Source organism: Lepisma saccharinum, chromosome 25, assembly GCF_977018435.1.
Source record: "Lepisma saccharinum chromosome 25, izLepSacc3.1, whole genome shotgun sequence".
NCBI lineage: Eukaryota > Metazoa > Arthropoda > Insecta > Zygentoma > Lepismatidae > Lepisma > Lepisma saccharinum.
The window spans coordinates 49,519,084-49,532,757 of NC_139253.1; the positions used below are offsets into that span (position 1 = coordinate 49,519,084).

At 36.9% G+C, this 13,674-nt stretch overlaps 1 protein-coding gene across 2 annotated transcripts in view; it reads left to right on the top strand.

Moving 5' to 3' along the window:
• Positions 1 to 13,674, top strand: part of LOC145978700 (N-acetylated-alpha-linked acidic dipeptidase 2-like) — a 61,038-nt gene that overhangs the window by 20,137 nt on the left and 27,227 nt on the right. For both annotated transcript variants that reach the window (XM_083111498.1, XM_083111500.1), the window contains exons 6-11: positions 315 to 498; positions 1,747 to 1,837; positions 3,654 to 3,838; positions 3,997 to 4,119; positions 7,490 to 7,572; positions 8,797 to 8,925. In XM_083111498.1, the coding sequence (XP_082967624.1) occupies positions 315 to 498; positions 1,747 to 1,837; positions 3,654 to 3,838; positions 3,997 to 4,119; positions 7,490 to 7,572; positions 8,797 to 8,925 (795 nt within the window). The remainder of the gene's footprint in view (positions 1 to 314; positions 499 to 1,746; positions 1,838 to 3,653; positions 3,839 to 3,996; positions 4,120 to 7,489; positions 7,573 to 8,796; positions 8,926 to 13,674) is intronic.

Genomic DNA, 13,674 nt, shown 5'->3' on the forward strand with positions numbered 1-13,674 from the left:
TAAGTAATATTTTTTATAATTCATTTGCTATAAAAGGTTATACTAAACCTAATATAATGTATTCCTAATACTTAACTTTATTCAAAAATACAGTATTACCAACTTTACCACTTGATATACTGGTACACATTCTAAAGAAACTTGCAGTAATTTACTATAGTTCCTACTTGACTTACGGAAAGATATAATATCGTGTTTTCTTTTAGGTTCCTATTAATTAATTAATTATTCAAGTACTTTAGTGTTATTGATTATATTGTGTAATTAAATATGCATATATTCGATTTCAGTCAAATATTTATTATTACTTTCAGTTAAGGCATGCAGAGGAAAGGGGGGCATTGGGTCTCATTATATATTCGGACCCAGCAGACGTTGCCCCAGAAGGAATAAATAATGTTTACCCCAATAGTTGGTGGCTACCGGAAACAGGAATACAACGTGGAAATGTTCTTCTTAAGAAGGGAGATCCCCTCACCCCAGGCTGGCCATCAATTGGTAAATAAATATATGACTCTCTTGCGACATAGAAACAGTTCAAGTGACTAAAATCTTTGGAATAAAATCATGGTCAGCAAGTTGGATGATTCATTAGCTCTCAGTGCAGTATTTTGCTCCGGTGGTATAGTAATAACAGGAGCAAAATCAGCGCAGTAGAAATTAAATTTCGAAATTAATACAAGGTCCGCCCATAAAGAAACCGAACTGTCAAAAAAAATAAAAAAATAAAAAGGTACCGTATTCTGGCAACACTGCAAAGAGCTATATCGAAACGTCCCGTCACTGCATGTTTCAACCTGTTACAAGCAGTCGGTATCGGGGCAACCGTGAGTCAGATGCAGGTCGTGTGCAGGCGGCGTACAAAATACGCGCACCAAGATGGAACAACATTACAACATAAAGTTTTGTTGCAAATTGGGTATATCACTTACCGAAACGTTACAGATGATACGGGCAGTGTATGGTGATGCAGCATTATCAAGAACCCAGGTGTATGAGTGGTACAATCGTTTCAAAGGTGGACGTGAAAGTGTCGAGGAAAAAAGCACAGATGTCGAAATCGAAGACAAAGGTGCTGCTGATCGCATTTTTTGATCCCCAAGAACTGATCCACCATGAATTTGTCCCTGAAAACCAAGCAGTCAATCAGTGGTACGTATTACAAGGAAGTGCTTGGTTGACTCAGAAACAGGATAAAGCGGGTTAGGAAGGAGCTCTGTGATTCTGGCCAATGGTTTCTGTTACACGATAATGCTCGGCCTCATACCGCATTGTCTGTACAACAATGCCTAGCTAAGCATTGAGTGACAGTGATCAATCACCCTCCATATTCTCCGGACTTATCGCCTGCTGATATTTTCCTTTACCCAAGCTTAAGATGGCTATGAAAGTGCGGCGAAGATTTGACGACGTCGCAGACATTAAATTAAATGTTACCCGTTTTTTGCAAACACTTACTGCCAATGACTATCAACAGTGTTTCCAAGACCTGTACAAACGCTGGTCAAAGTGTATTGCCTCCTCTGGTGATTATTTTGAAGGTGATAAAGACATTTGAAGGTAATTACTTGTTATCTTTCCTTAAAAGAAAAAAAGTTAGGTTTTTTTATGGGTGGACCTTGTATAAACAATATTCAAATACGTCATTTAGTTTTGTTCTTTTTAATTTTCTTTTAAACCTTATAATTGCATATTGAAACGGCACTTAAGTTGATTTTGACAACCTTTTGGTGTTTGATTTTACAGATGATGTTTACACAATTCCACTTAATGAAACTTCAATACCGAAAATTCCATGTCAACCAATTGGGTACAAGGACGCTAAGAAGTTCTTAGAGTAGGTAAATATATAATTCGCATGTATTTGTAATCTGATCATTATTCCTCTTCTTTATATATGTATACATCTTGGATGGCTACTTATCTTACGTTTGATACAATTGATATTGACATGCTTTTGAATTGCCTTGAACAAATTTTGAGTTGAACAATTGTATTTTATTTCAATTCTGCGAAAGAATATATGCCGATATGATGAGTAGAATGTACTTAGCGTTGTCAAGAATTTTGTGAAGGACAAATGCCTGAAGCTCTGTTTCTTATTGGTTTTCGTTACCAATGAGACTTACTATTTTAGAATGTCAACGTCAAAATTTGGATATATCCATTCCCGTTCTTCTCCTGCACACACATCACATAGTATGTGCTTCGTAGCTCATGTAATTTAAGTTAATTTTCCTGAGTTTTTTTTTAAATAAATTATTTTAAAATTATAACTAATTCATAAAATTAATATTCTCAATAAGGCGATCAAGTGCATGAAGGTATAAATTGCAAGATATCTAAATGGTTTGACTTTTTATATGCATTTTCCTTATAGGATATTCTTTTAGAGAGAAAATTAGGGTATATTTGAAGTATGTACATTTAAGATTTAACAAACAAGAAATGTCAACCTTAAAATTATAATACAATGTACGGCTTAATTCAGATTTAATATATATGTGTACAAGCACAAACTCAGATGAAAGGAAATCAAAATAGAATTTGTTGTTCCCATTTACAGTTACTGCCTCTCTGCCTCCTTATTATATAAACGTTGCTTGGAGAAATCACGGACAAAGACTATTAGATTCCATTTGCATCCAACCATCGTAACATATAACCAGGACAGCTTGTGTCGCCCCTGTCAACACATGTTTTTTCAAGCACAAAACTGTTCAATCTGTATTGTATTAATCTATGTTGGAATCTTTTCTTTAAAAATGTGTCATTGTTAATGTTACAATAGGTAATGAATTGTTTAATTTAAATCAGGAAAAAATGCTGAAACTATGGAAATATAAAACAACTATGTAGTAACCATGGTAAATTGTAAACAAAATTATGATATAAAAGAGCTAGACTTTTGTAAGCCTACGGGACATTCTCCTGGTTGCCGAAAGGCTGATGGTTCAGGGGACGTTGGGTAAAATCTTGCTTCAATCTTCGGATTGGCTGGTGTACTTGTACTCCATTTGGCAGATATTCCACAAACCCAACTCTGAATAAGGCGTTCTCCTGCATCATCAAAAAGACCAGGGTTATAAACTTCGGTACAACTAATAGGTTTAGGCCTACAAGTTCTATCGGGTGAATTGTCTGTTTGAAAAGTGTTTATATCGGAAGTTTAAATAAATCCTCGAGTAAAAGATCTCAATGATCTTTCATTTCAAACCTACATAGGTGATAATTAAAAATAAATCCTGCACCACAGACCTCGCAAGGGCTTGGTCTTACTAACTCTTAGAAGCTTTTGAGAAGTCCGATAAAAGGGTTGTAACCAGACTAACATAAAGCCCTAAAGGCAGAAGGTGCGCGTCAAGCTTCTAAATAGTAACAGTCATTGCATAGTTAACCTAATTAATGTAGATTTAATGAATCACTTTTCAAAAATATATTTATGGTGCATTTTACTTCATTTAATCATTATTTATCTTTATGCGTAATATAATATTCAAATTTAAATTAAATACATTTCTGTCCCGTTTTTGTATATTAACAGCCAGACTGTGCAAATTTTAAAGGTAGAGTATTGTAAATTTTACGGTATTTTTTTAACAGTGCTTACTCATTTTTCTGTAAATGTAAACTCAAAGCACAAAATATTACAGGTTGTTGGGTGGTCCAATTGCTCCCCCTGAGTGGAGAGGAGGCTTGCAGGACATATTCTACAATGTTGGTCCAGACTTTGATCCTAGATACGAAGGATGGAAAGTTAGGTTGACAGTAAACAACAAGCTGGAAAGGGTCATTAGCTTTAATGTCGTTGGAAGACTCAACGGAGAGATAGAGCCAGGTATTTACCAAATAAATTGTCAACATTTAGAATAATGAGCACTGATTTTCTAAAATCGCCCCTTTGCTTTTTCATATTTTTAGCAGAAAAATTTGCACATAGTGCATCATGTTCCAATGGATATCTCATTGATTATAATTCATTTCTTTTACGACTAGATCGTTATGTGTTGGTGGGGAATCACAGAGACGCCTGGGGCTTCGGAGCGGTTGACCCCTCCAGTGGGACAGCATCCCTGATTGAAATGATCCACGTGCTGGGAGATCTTGTGAAGGCAAAAGGTATGGGATATTTTGTACGAGTTCACGTAAATTACTTGCTGTCTTTGAAAATGTGTTATTGTATTTCCTTCACGCATAAACGATTACAATTTCATGTATTGTGCAACTACTAATGCCTATACAAAGAATATTTTTAAAATCTTCAAGAACGGATGTTTAATTTCCTTCCAGATACAGTAAATTTCTATCTCTCTCTTTCCTTATATATATATATATATATATATATATATATATATATATATATATATATATATATATATATATATATATATATATATATACACATACATACATCAGTGGCGTGCGGTGACATTTTCCGTTGGAGAACCAGATCCCGAAAAATTAAGAAAACCAAGAATTCATTGCTTCTACATGGTACGTTATTATGAAAAAAAATTAGCACTCTACCTGATACTGTTTCCATAACGTCTAAGGGAAAGATGAATGTCCTAGCAAAGTTGTTCATTTTTTCGAATTTCAGTTGATCTGTTGTCAAACGTATTTAATGCAACAGACGGTCGCGGATGATTGAAACAATTTTCAAGATTTTCACACATTGCAATATTCACAAATCCACTTTGGCACCACGTAGTTCTTTCCGTAATAAATAGTAAACAATGCCAACACTAAAGTTCTTGAAGCAAACAAATAGAAATTCACCCGCCTAAAAAGACATAACTTTTCACCTCGCAAAGCGCTTGAAAAAGTGTGACAGCGGCCAGCGAGTTTTACCAACTCTATTTGGCGGATGTGTCCATGTACATGTTAGCTGTCTTAATAGACCGAATGCTTGGAAACGTTTATCTTCACATAGAATAAATATATCATCCGTATGTCAGCAATTATATTTTTGTGTTTCTTCTGTGTTTTGAAACTTTATAGTTTATTTATGAATATAAATTTTAACTAGCTTGGTGGATATGCTACATCGCTGACAGTATACAGTACACTTGGACAGTTAATCGTGAAGTTCGCAACACTGAGGACATCAGCAGGCTGACCGATAGCAGTCTCTGCTTTCTTCCAGCTCTTACGGGTTGGAAAACAAGCTTTGTCTCCACACAACGTCCCCTCCCATTGGATCTCTCAAGGTCGCTGGGGTATTTTTCGGGTTTCTGATGGCATTGCCAGGGGGGTGATACTACGCAGATGTTTTGTGAACAGGCCGCGAGATGGTGTTGATGGCCGGGTATCGGAAAAGGACGAACATTGGACGCTTGCAGGTTGATATTCTGTTGAGGCAACCCGGAATAAATAATAAATAATGAGAAACCAAAAGTTAAAAAAATAATTTGTAACAGTTATGCTGTGTGCCACCACTGCTGGCCTTTCTGTACCGGAGTGCACGCGTATGATACACATATTGGTTACTTAACGTTGTTTTCTACCTCGTGGGTTAATTGCGACAATAAGAATGAACTAATGAAATGGACAACCCTTACCCAGGAGTTCGAAACTGGACCCTCTGGCATTGTAGCTCTTTGGATAGTTGACTCTCTACTTCAGGATATCTTCTTCATTATTTTTGGCTCACACCGCGTATTATTGCGATTTCTAGGCAACGTTGCTAATTTCAGGTACTATTATATATATTTCAAACTATTGTTGAATATCTTTCGCTTTCTTAGAAACACTATTGACTTATTGAGTGTTGTAGTCCATTCTGTTCTTATGATATAAGGACTTTGCGAGGTCTTTTGGATTTAAATTACCGTGAGGGTCATCATGGTTGTTTAGATTGTAAACCTACGTTTTCTAGCGAAACTATAAAGTATCCAAATAACTGCAGTACGAGGTTCAAATATTAATGTAGATAAGGATATCGGAAATGGAACCTGTGCATGTTGTAAGTTTTTATACAAAGAGTCTCGGTGTTGTTGCCTTAAGGGACATTCAAAAAATAAATGGTTGAGTGTTGATTAGCTTCTCCGCACTGACAGCAAGTTGATGGCACAATCTGTAAACGAGCCAAATGTTGATTTACTAATACATGGCCTGTACGCATTCTTAATATAAAAACAACCACTGACCGAGTTAGATTCATGCTTTGGTACCAAGGTCTATGATTTCTGACTTGAATTCTCCAGGATATCATCAATTTATTTTACAATTAATTACTTAGCATTTTTATTTTCTTAGGTAAATTTTAAAATGATTAATGTTTGTCAGCTCTGAAATTAACTGTAAACCTTAAGAAAGTTACAAGAAATTTCTCTATGTAAATCATTGTAATTTCACTTTCGGGCGAACTTTTATGAATTTGTGTATTTCGGGTAACTTTATATTAATTGTCGTGATATAATTTTTTGGCTAATATTGTTCAAAACTCGTATGTTCTAAAAGTTATCAAATTTTCTAATGATTTAATTCCTATAAATAGTAATGATCTACCAATACAGGTAAGGCAGCGGTTCTCACCCTGAGGTCCACGGACCGTTCCAGGAGGTCACGGAAGGATTGAAGAAGTGTCACGAAGATTCAAGGGAAAATAGACCGTCAATTATTAAGGAAACCGATATTTAAATTAAATATATTCCACGGTTTACTAGCTTTAAAAATGTGACAATAATTTTACCGTTTTAATAGAAATTGATTAAAATAAATGACTTCTTAACAGTGGCGGCGATTGGGTTCCAAACCTGGGGGGAGAGTATCAAAAAGGTTGGTAACTGCCACCCTTGCCCCCCCTACTCACCGCCACAGTTTTTGTAATGAATTGTGTTGTTTAATTGTAAAAAAAACCTACAATATAGGCTTAGCTACTATGTAGCCTACAATAACTGTGAATGTTAGAGGCTTAGTACATTGTAAATATGGAGTGCCAATAACTGGGCACAAATGTGACAATAACTGGTTAGTGTATGCCAACAACTAGACATTATCAGGTTCTGAAAAAAAATAATTAAATAACTGTTTTCTGTTTTTACTATGTCTCAATCGATTTCACTTCAGAACAGGTGTCAAAGTTTATAAAATACCGAAACCTAAAAAATGTGTATACAAAATGCGTATCCAACTAGTTCCTCTTAAAGTGCCAATAACTGCTATTCTTACCCTACTTCAAATGATTTTGAAAATACAAGTTATTGTTTAGAGGTGGTCCTCAAACATAATCAATGGTATTATATTCTCCATGCACAATATTTTTTTAATGTCTTCAGAAAGCATTATCAGCATTCATTATGTTAAAAATAAAGTGTAAAATGGGAACATTTATGTAAATTTTCACAACAATAATAATAAAATAAAAATTTATTATTAATATTGCAGGTATTTAAATTTGACTATTCTCGGATTTCTGAAAGTTTAACGCCTTCCATTATTTTTCTATAAATTGTGTCAATCATACACAATGTAACCCTCTTTGCAGGATGGAGACCTCGCCGCACTATAGTATTTCTTAATTGGGGAGCTGAAGAATACGGTTTAATGGGTTCGACTGAGTGGGTCGAGGTAGGTAACGTATTTGAATTTCGTTATTCAATTATTGAATTTCATTTTTAATTTTCACCATATCTTAAATTATATTATTTATGTATTTTTTTAGTAAATGTTACAGTGAAACTGAATTCCACTTTATAGTTACGATTGCAATATTTATATATTGGGACTGACCCGATAACGATAATGATATAGGAGCCGATACCAGTATTGTTCGTGTCGAAAAGTATCACTTGAAATATAATCATCGGTATCAGGCGATTCTTTACTGCATTCTACAAAAATTCATTTGAAAAAAATGGATTTATATTTCAAATGAATATCTCACATTAAATTATGAATATTTTGAAGCGGAACCTTTGTAGACTACTGTGGTATAGCACCAATAGAAAGCTTACACATCAAAATTTAAAAATATTCTTGAATAGTTACAATCGGTGGGAATCAGTTATGATATCGGAATTTGGCATCGGTTAAAAATAACATCGGCTCAACCCCAACATATATTATTTCTAGTGTTTCCTTTTTATTATTATTCATGTTGGGAGATGACAGCATTTTAGCAAATGTTTTTAGCTTTATGAACAGTGAGGAACTCTTACACTGTTTTTGAGGACGTTCCTAGTCTATCCTTGCCTTTTTTAATGTGATGTGTTTCTGCTGTGCAAGTCCTTTTACAACTAGCACTTTAACCTTCTTCAAAAGGCTCTTTACATCACTTTTTTAACTTTAAGTTAAGGGTTTTAGATAACAGAATTTATCTTCGTATACTTAAGAGTGCAAAATGACCATACCTGCCGAAGCACCCAAAACGTTTAACCCAATCAATCAATCAAGGCAGTACATAATTAGGGCCTATATAAAAACAACCAATAAGACAATTTGAAAAAAAAAATATGTGTTCCATTTGGAATCTGCTCGTGAAACATTTTAGAAGCAGTAGTTACGTCGTAAATATGTAAATTAATTCACATTGATATTTTTGTTTTTCTGAGAAATGTATTAAATTTTGCCATTGTCATAACTGTCACACTTATCATTGGTATTTAATGTTTTTTTAGGTTTTTATTTATTACTTTACTCTTAGATGTATGTTTAAAATGTAATTTATTTCATTATATTGAGTTAAATTCGGTTCACGTGCAAGAATAGAAATATTTTATTGTTAAAGTTAATCAAAGGTGTATATTTGTTATCGGTTTCAAATCATTTAGTATATTATTTTATTTAACGTAGGACAAAGTTAGAAAACTTAACCACAGAGCAACCGCATATATTAACACAGACGTTTGTGTCATGGGCCCTCACTTCACTGTTCGTGCATCTCCTATGCTGCAAGACATGGTTGTAGAAGCTACGAAACTGGTATGTACTTTTACTACTACGCAAATTAGAAAAATAATTATAGTAATGGGAATTATATTGATCTTACAACATATTTTGTTGTTATTTCACGGTAGGAGATTTATACGTATGGTGTTATTGGTTCCTTTAATTAATATTAAGGTGCAGTGATCGAATGTGTTTGTAATTACGAAATTATAACTTTATTCCACATATAAAATATATGTAAATATTTTGTTCATGTGCATTGTCACAGTTTTATATAATTTATCAGTTAAACTAACATTCTTATACAGAATTTTGCACTTTTCTTTTCATTCTACAAATATTTATTGTTGTTATTTTCCCTTCTCATTGTACAAATATTAGTGTTCTTTCCAGTTGTACCAATAACTATTATTGTTTTTTAATCTATGTAACTTGATTTGTGTTTCTTTAATATTTAGACCTGTTACTGATGATGTCACGGGATAGTGACTGACCTGTATGTATATATGTTGTAAGACCTGTTGCCATAGTAATTATGAACTGTGTTTTGTTTTTAGTTTTTTGACTTTGAGTTTTATGTTGGTGTGTGGCAAAGAGATTTTAAGCGGAATTGTAAGACGCTATGATTTCAAAAAAACAATTGGAATTACACATGTAAGTGTTTTCTCTTGGTAAGAAGTCTTTCTTAGTAAAAGCTTGACTTGAATTTCATTTCAATAACTAATGAGGAAGTATTGCCATACCCTGAGAGGCTTCTAGTGATTGTTACTAGTTCTCATGTGAACATATTATAATTTAAAATAAAATTATTTGTCTAAAATAACGTGTCAAATTTGAAACAACTGGCAGTGGTTTGATCTTCTCATAACTAATCGCATTGAAACCCATTGTTATGTAAAAATAAAATGATATATTATCGTAAAGTATGCATTTAAGAAATGTTTTTATAAAGTTGAACTGTACGAAAACATTTGTCTTTTAACATTTAAAAGAGTCTTTGATATGCAGTATCTCTATTCCTCTCCAGAAACAGAATTAACGATATATCAATATATTATCAACACGATCATTATTCTACAAAATATCAATATCAATTTTGTACTTTTACTGCAATTATTTGAAAAAGAAAAGAAGAGTAGGGTAATTTGATAAACACTTTCAGGAAGCTTGTAACCAAATGTTACTATCAAACCGATTATTTCGTACTCAAGTAACGATGTGAATAATTTATTTTTGACGAAAACGATTCATTAAAATTAGTCACTTTTTCACTACATGATGCAATATTGTGTACAAATACAAAATGTTCTTAAATTTAATTAAAAGTTTGCACCTCAACAACGTGAGCTGTTTGAAATATATTTTTAGATATTTCTACCTAATGTGAAGAAATGAAATTGCTATAGGGTAGGTTCCTATAAGAGTACGCGGTCTTGAAAGAGTACGCAGTGACAATTTCCAAAGTGGCAGCATTGTGGGATGGTAGCTTCTAGACGTTAGCAAGCAGCAGTACGGAAGGTTGTGTATGAGCCTGAAGGAAGTAACAAGCGGCTGGCAGGGACTGCGTAATTAACAGTTAAGTACTTTAATGCTATTTCAGTGTAATATTACGCTTGTAGAATATAACGTCTGTCCAATAACGCTCAAACGGGAAGACAATGACCTGTTAGTAAATATCTGTGCACACGCCTTGAGAATACATACGTGTGGATTTTATGTCTTGTCTGATTGATTCTGCCATCTGGTGACCAAACATTAGATAAATATGGCGTTGTCCCCAAAGAGTACGCATTGAACAGTACCCAAAGAGTACACATGCGTACTCTTGAGGGACAGGGCAGTTTCTACGTAGTAAAAAGTGGTGTCTGGTGAAAGAGGACAAAATATTACAATTGTATGTTGCATGTCACCTTCTGGCATCTACGTTCCCTCTGCCATGATCTTTTCTAGCAAGAGACTTAGGATGGAACTGTACAAAGAAGCACCCGAAGGAACTCTATCTCTCATTTCAGACTCAGGATACATGACAACTGACCTTTTCATACAATGGCTGCAACACTTTATAAAGTTCGTGAAGCCAAGCGAACAAGATCAAGTTTTGCTTATTGTTGACAACCACGTTTCGCATTGTAGCATAGGTGCTATACAGGGTGATTCTAAAGGTATAGTACAAACGAAAACCACAGATACCTCCCATGAAATAGAGACGAAAGTTCCCCTTTCACTTTGCCGAGAGATGCCTCCGTGAGGAGCTAGACAACGCCGAAAACGTGTGAAAATGAACTTCACACCTCTGTACAGCCAGTACCAGTGAAGATAGAAAGGCGGAACAAACGAAGTCAAAAGGAACACCAAAGTCGCCCATCCGAAAAACACTAGGCGGCAGCTGCGCAACGCATGCGCATGGGGTTCCACAAAGGAAATAGGAGTGTCCCGCAAGACAAGTGAAGGGAAAGGGTAGCGATCGACAACGGTAGGGAGAAAAGAAGCTATGAAGCATGAAGTAACAATTGCACAGCGGGAAACAAACACCATGACTGAAGCAGTGCAGTCGAGAAAAGTAGTGCGGGGTTGCAGAACCACGGGCGGACGACGTAGGATGTAAAAACACACCGAGAATGCAAGCAAAGTGGTCCGTGACACTCGACAGGCAACAGACGCGTACATGGTTCGGGGCAGAAATGGCGGCGCTGGCGGTGCAGCGCAAGGGGAGTCCCCAAACACAGTGGGGAGACACCGCAGCAAGAACAAAGCACGGTGCAACAAAAGAGAAAGAGGACCGGACGGAGAATGGTACCTGCCAAGGAGACAACAAATGCGGAGCGAGGGATTCCCCGTAGCAGCACCGAGGGGATGTCACACAGAGGTCGTGCGCCAGCAGGACAAACACAGCAACTACGGGCACAGGAGGTTATTGCTAATGAAAGGTGCACGTACAGATAGGACCACGTACCCCGTACTGACGTTGTAACAAACGTCGTGATGGGGCCCACTCAGCCTCTTAGAAATGAAGCCGGAGGCACATCGCTGGGTGGGAGCGGGCGAAAGGCTGCTGGAGTGTCGTACGGTGGACGACACTAATGGACGAGGTCAGAATGTTTCCATCCCGATCACCAGGTCCACCGTTCCCAGACCTGATGCGGCTGCTTGCTTCCGAGCGCAACCCCAGCCGAACAACTCGAGTCCCTCCTCGGCCGCAGCCTTTAGCTCCGAAACCAAGCGTGGCCTCACACCACCGCAGCCGCACACTGCCGCGTGGGTGTGAGACCGGGCCGGGCAAGGCTGGACAGATAAACTGCGTGGGACAATCGTGTAATGAAGCTACGTGGGCGTATGCACGTCTGTTCAACTGCTGGGCAGTGTTGCCACATGAAGGGAAATTTCCCTTTTTGAAGGGAAATTTGGAGCTAATTTTAAGTGAAAAGGGAAAAGGGAAATTCGATTAAAAATAGCGAATTTTCAGGGAAATTTTAAGACAGACTAAACATTAATTATATTAAACATTATAACAGATTCCAGTTTTGAAAATGAGAAATTATTTTTATTTTATTTTGTCGTATACTTTGTTCTGAGAGAAAGGGTGGAATTTGGGTTGACCCACATCTGTCTACCGTTTGGGGCCGGAGGTCTTTGGCCATTCACCCTTATGGGAGTGGGAGTCCGAGGGTATTGTTTATTTAAGCTTTCCCCGGTTCTCTGAATTTTGCCACAAACACTACACGTGCAAACCATAAAGTTATCTTTGTCGCAAACCTTCATTGGACGCTGGGTGGGTTATTCGTCGTGTATGAGTGTTTGGTGGAAGGCTGTGCCCGTCTTGGACGACGCGAGAATAAGGGAAGCAAAGGAGACTATCTGCAACTCCAGAATATATTAGAAAACGTCGTGGAGAATTATCGGATTAAAAAATTCCGTGCAGAGTGGCAAGAAGTGACCAACAATGGATTAAATTTTAATAAAAAACTTGCTGTTTTAGAAGTTTCCACCTAATATGTGAAATTTACCAGAATAGAACATTTGCTCAGGTATGTACTATATACACTATCTGGCCATTCGTCACCGGACACCTGGAACGAGTACTTTAATCCGGTTTCAGGCGTCCGTCAGTATCGTGTGGGGCCACCTTTCGCAGCAAGTACAGCCACAACCCTCTGAGGAAGACTGTCCACCAAATTGCGATAGGTTTCGACGGGAATCCTGCTCCATTCCTCTTGCAAAGCGGCGAACAACTCTTTAGTGTTTTTTGGGGGGTGTGGCCTGGCTCTCAACCGGCGCTCCAACTCGTCCCAAAGATGCTCATTCAGGTTGAGATCAGGACTTTGGGCGGGCCAATCAAGTTTTTGCACACCCATATCCTCGAACCACGTGTTGATCACACCTGCCGTATGACATGGGGCATTGTCGTGCTGAAACAGATAAGGACCACTACCGAATTGTGCCCACAATGTCGGTAGCGCAGAATTGTCCAGGATCGTTAGGTATGCATCTGCATTCATGTTTCCACGCACTAACACAAGGGGACCAAGACCATACCAGGAGAAGCATGACCACACCATGATGCTTCCACATGCCTTTGGTGGGGTGTCCGGTGACGAATGGCCAGATAGTGTATATCATTTTTTAATAAAACGCGTATATCCATGCGCCGAACTTAACATTTTTATGGGGAGGCAAAAATGTGATTGGCCCTCCTAAATCCAACCTCTGTTTGTGTGTTTTGATTTTTACTGATGAAAATCTTCAGTTGCCAACTATAACATAGTTTTAGCTTTCATCTCAAAC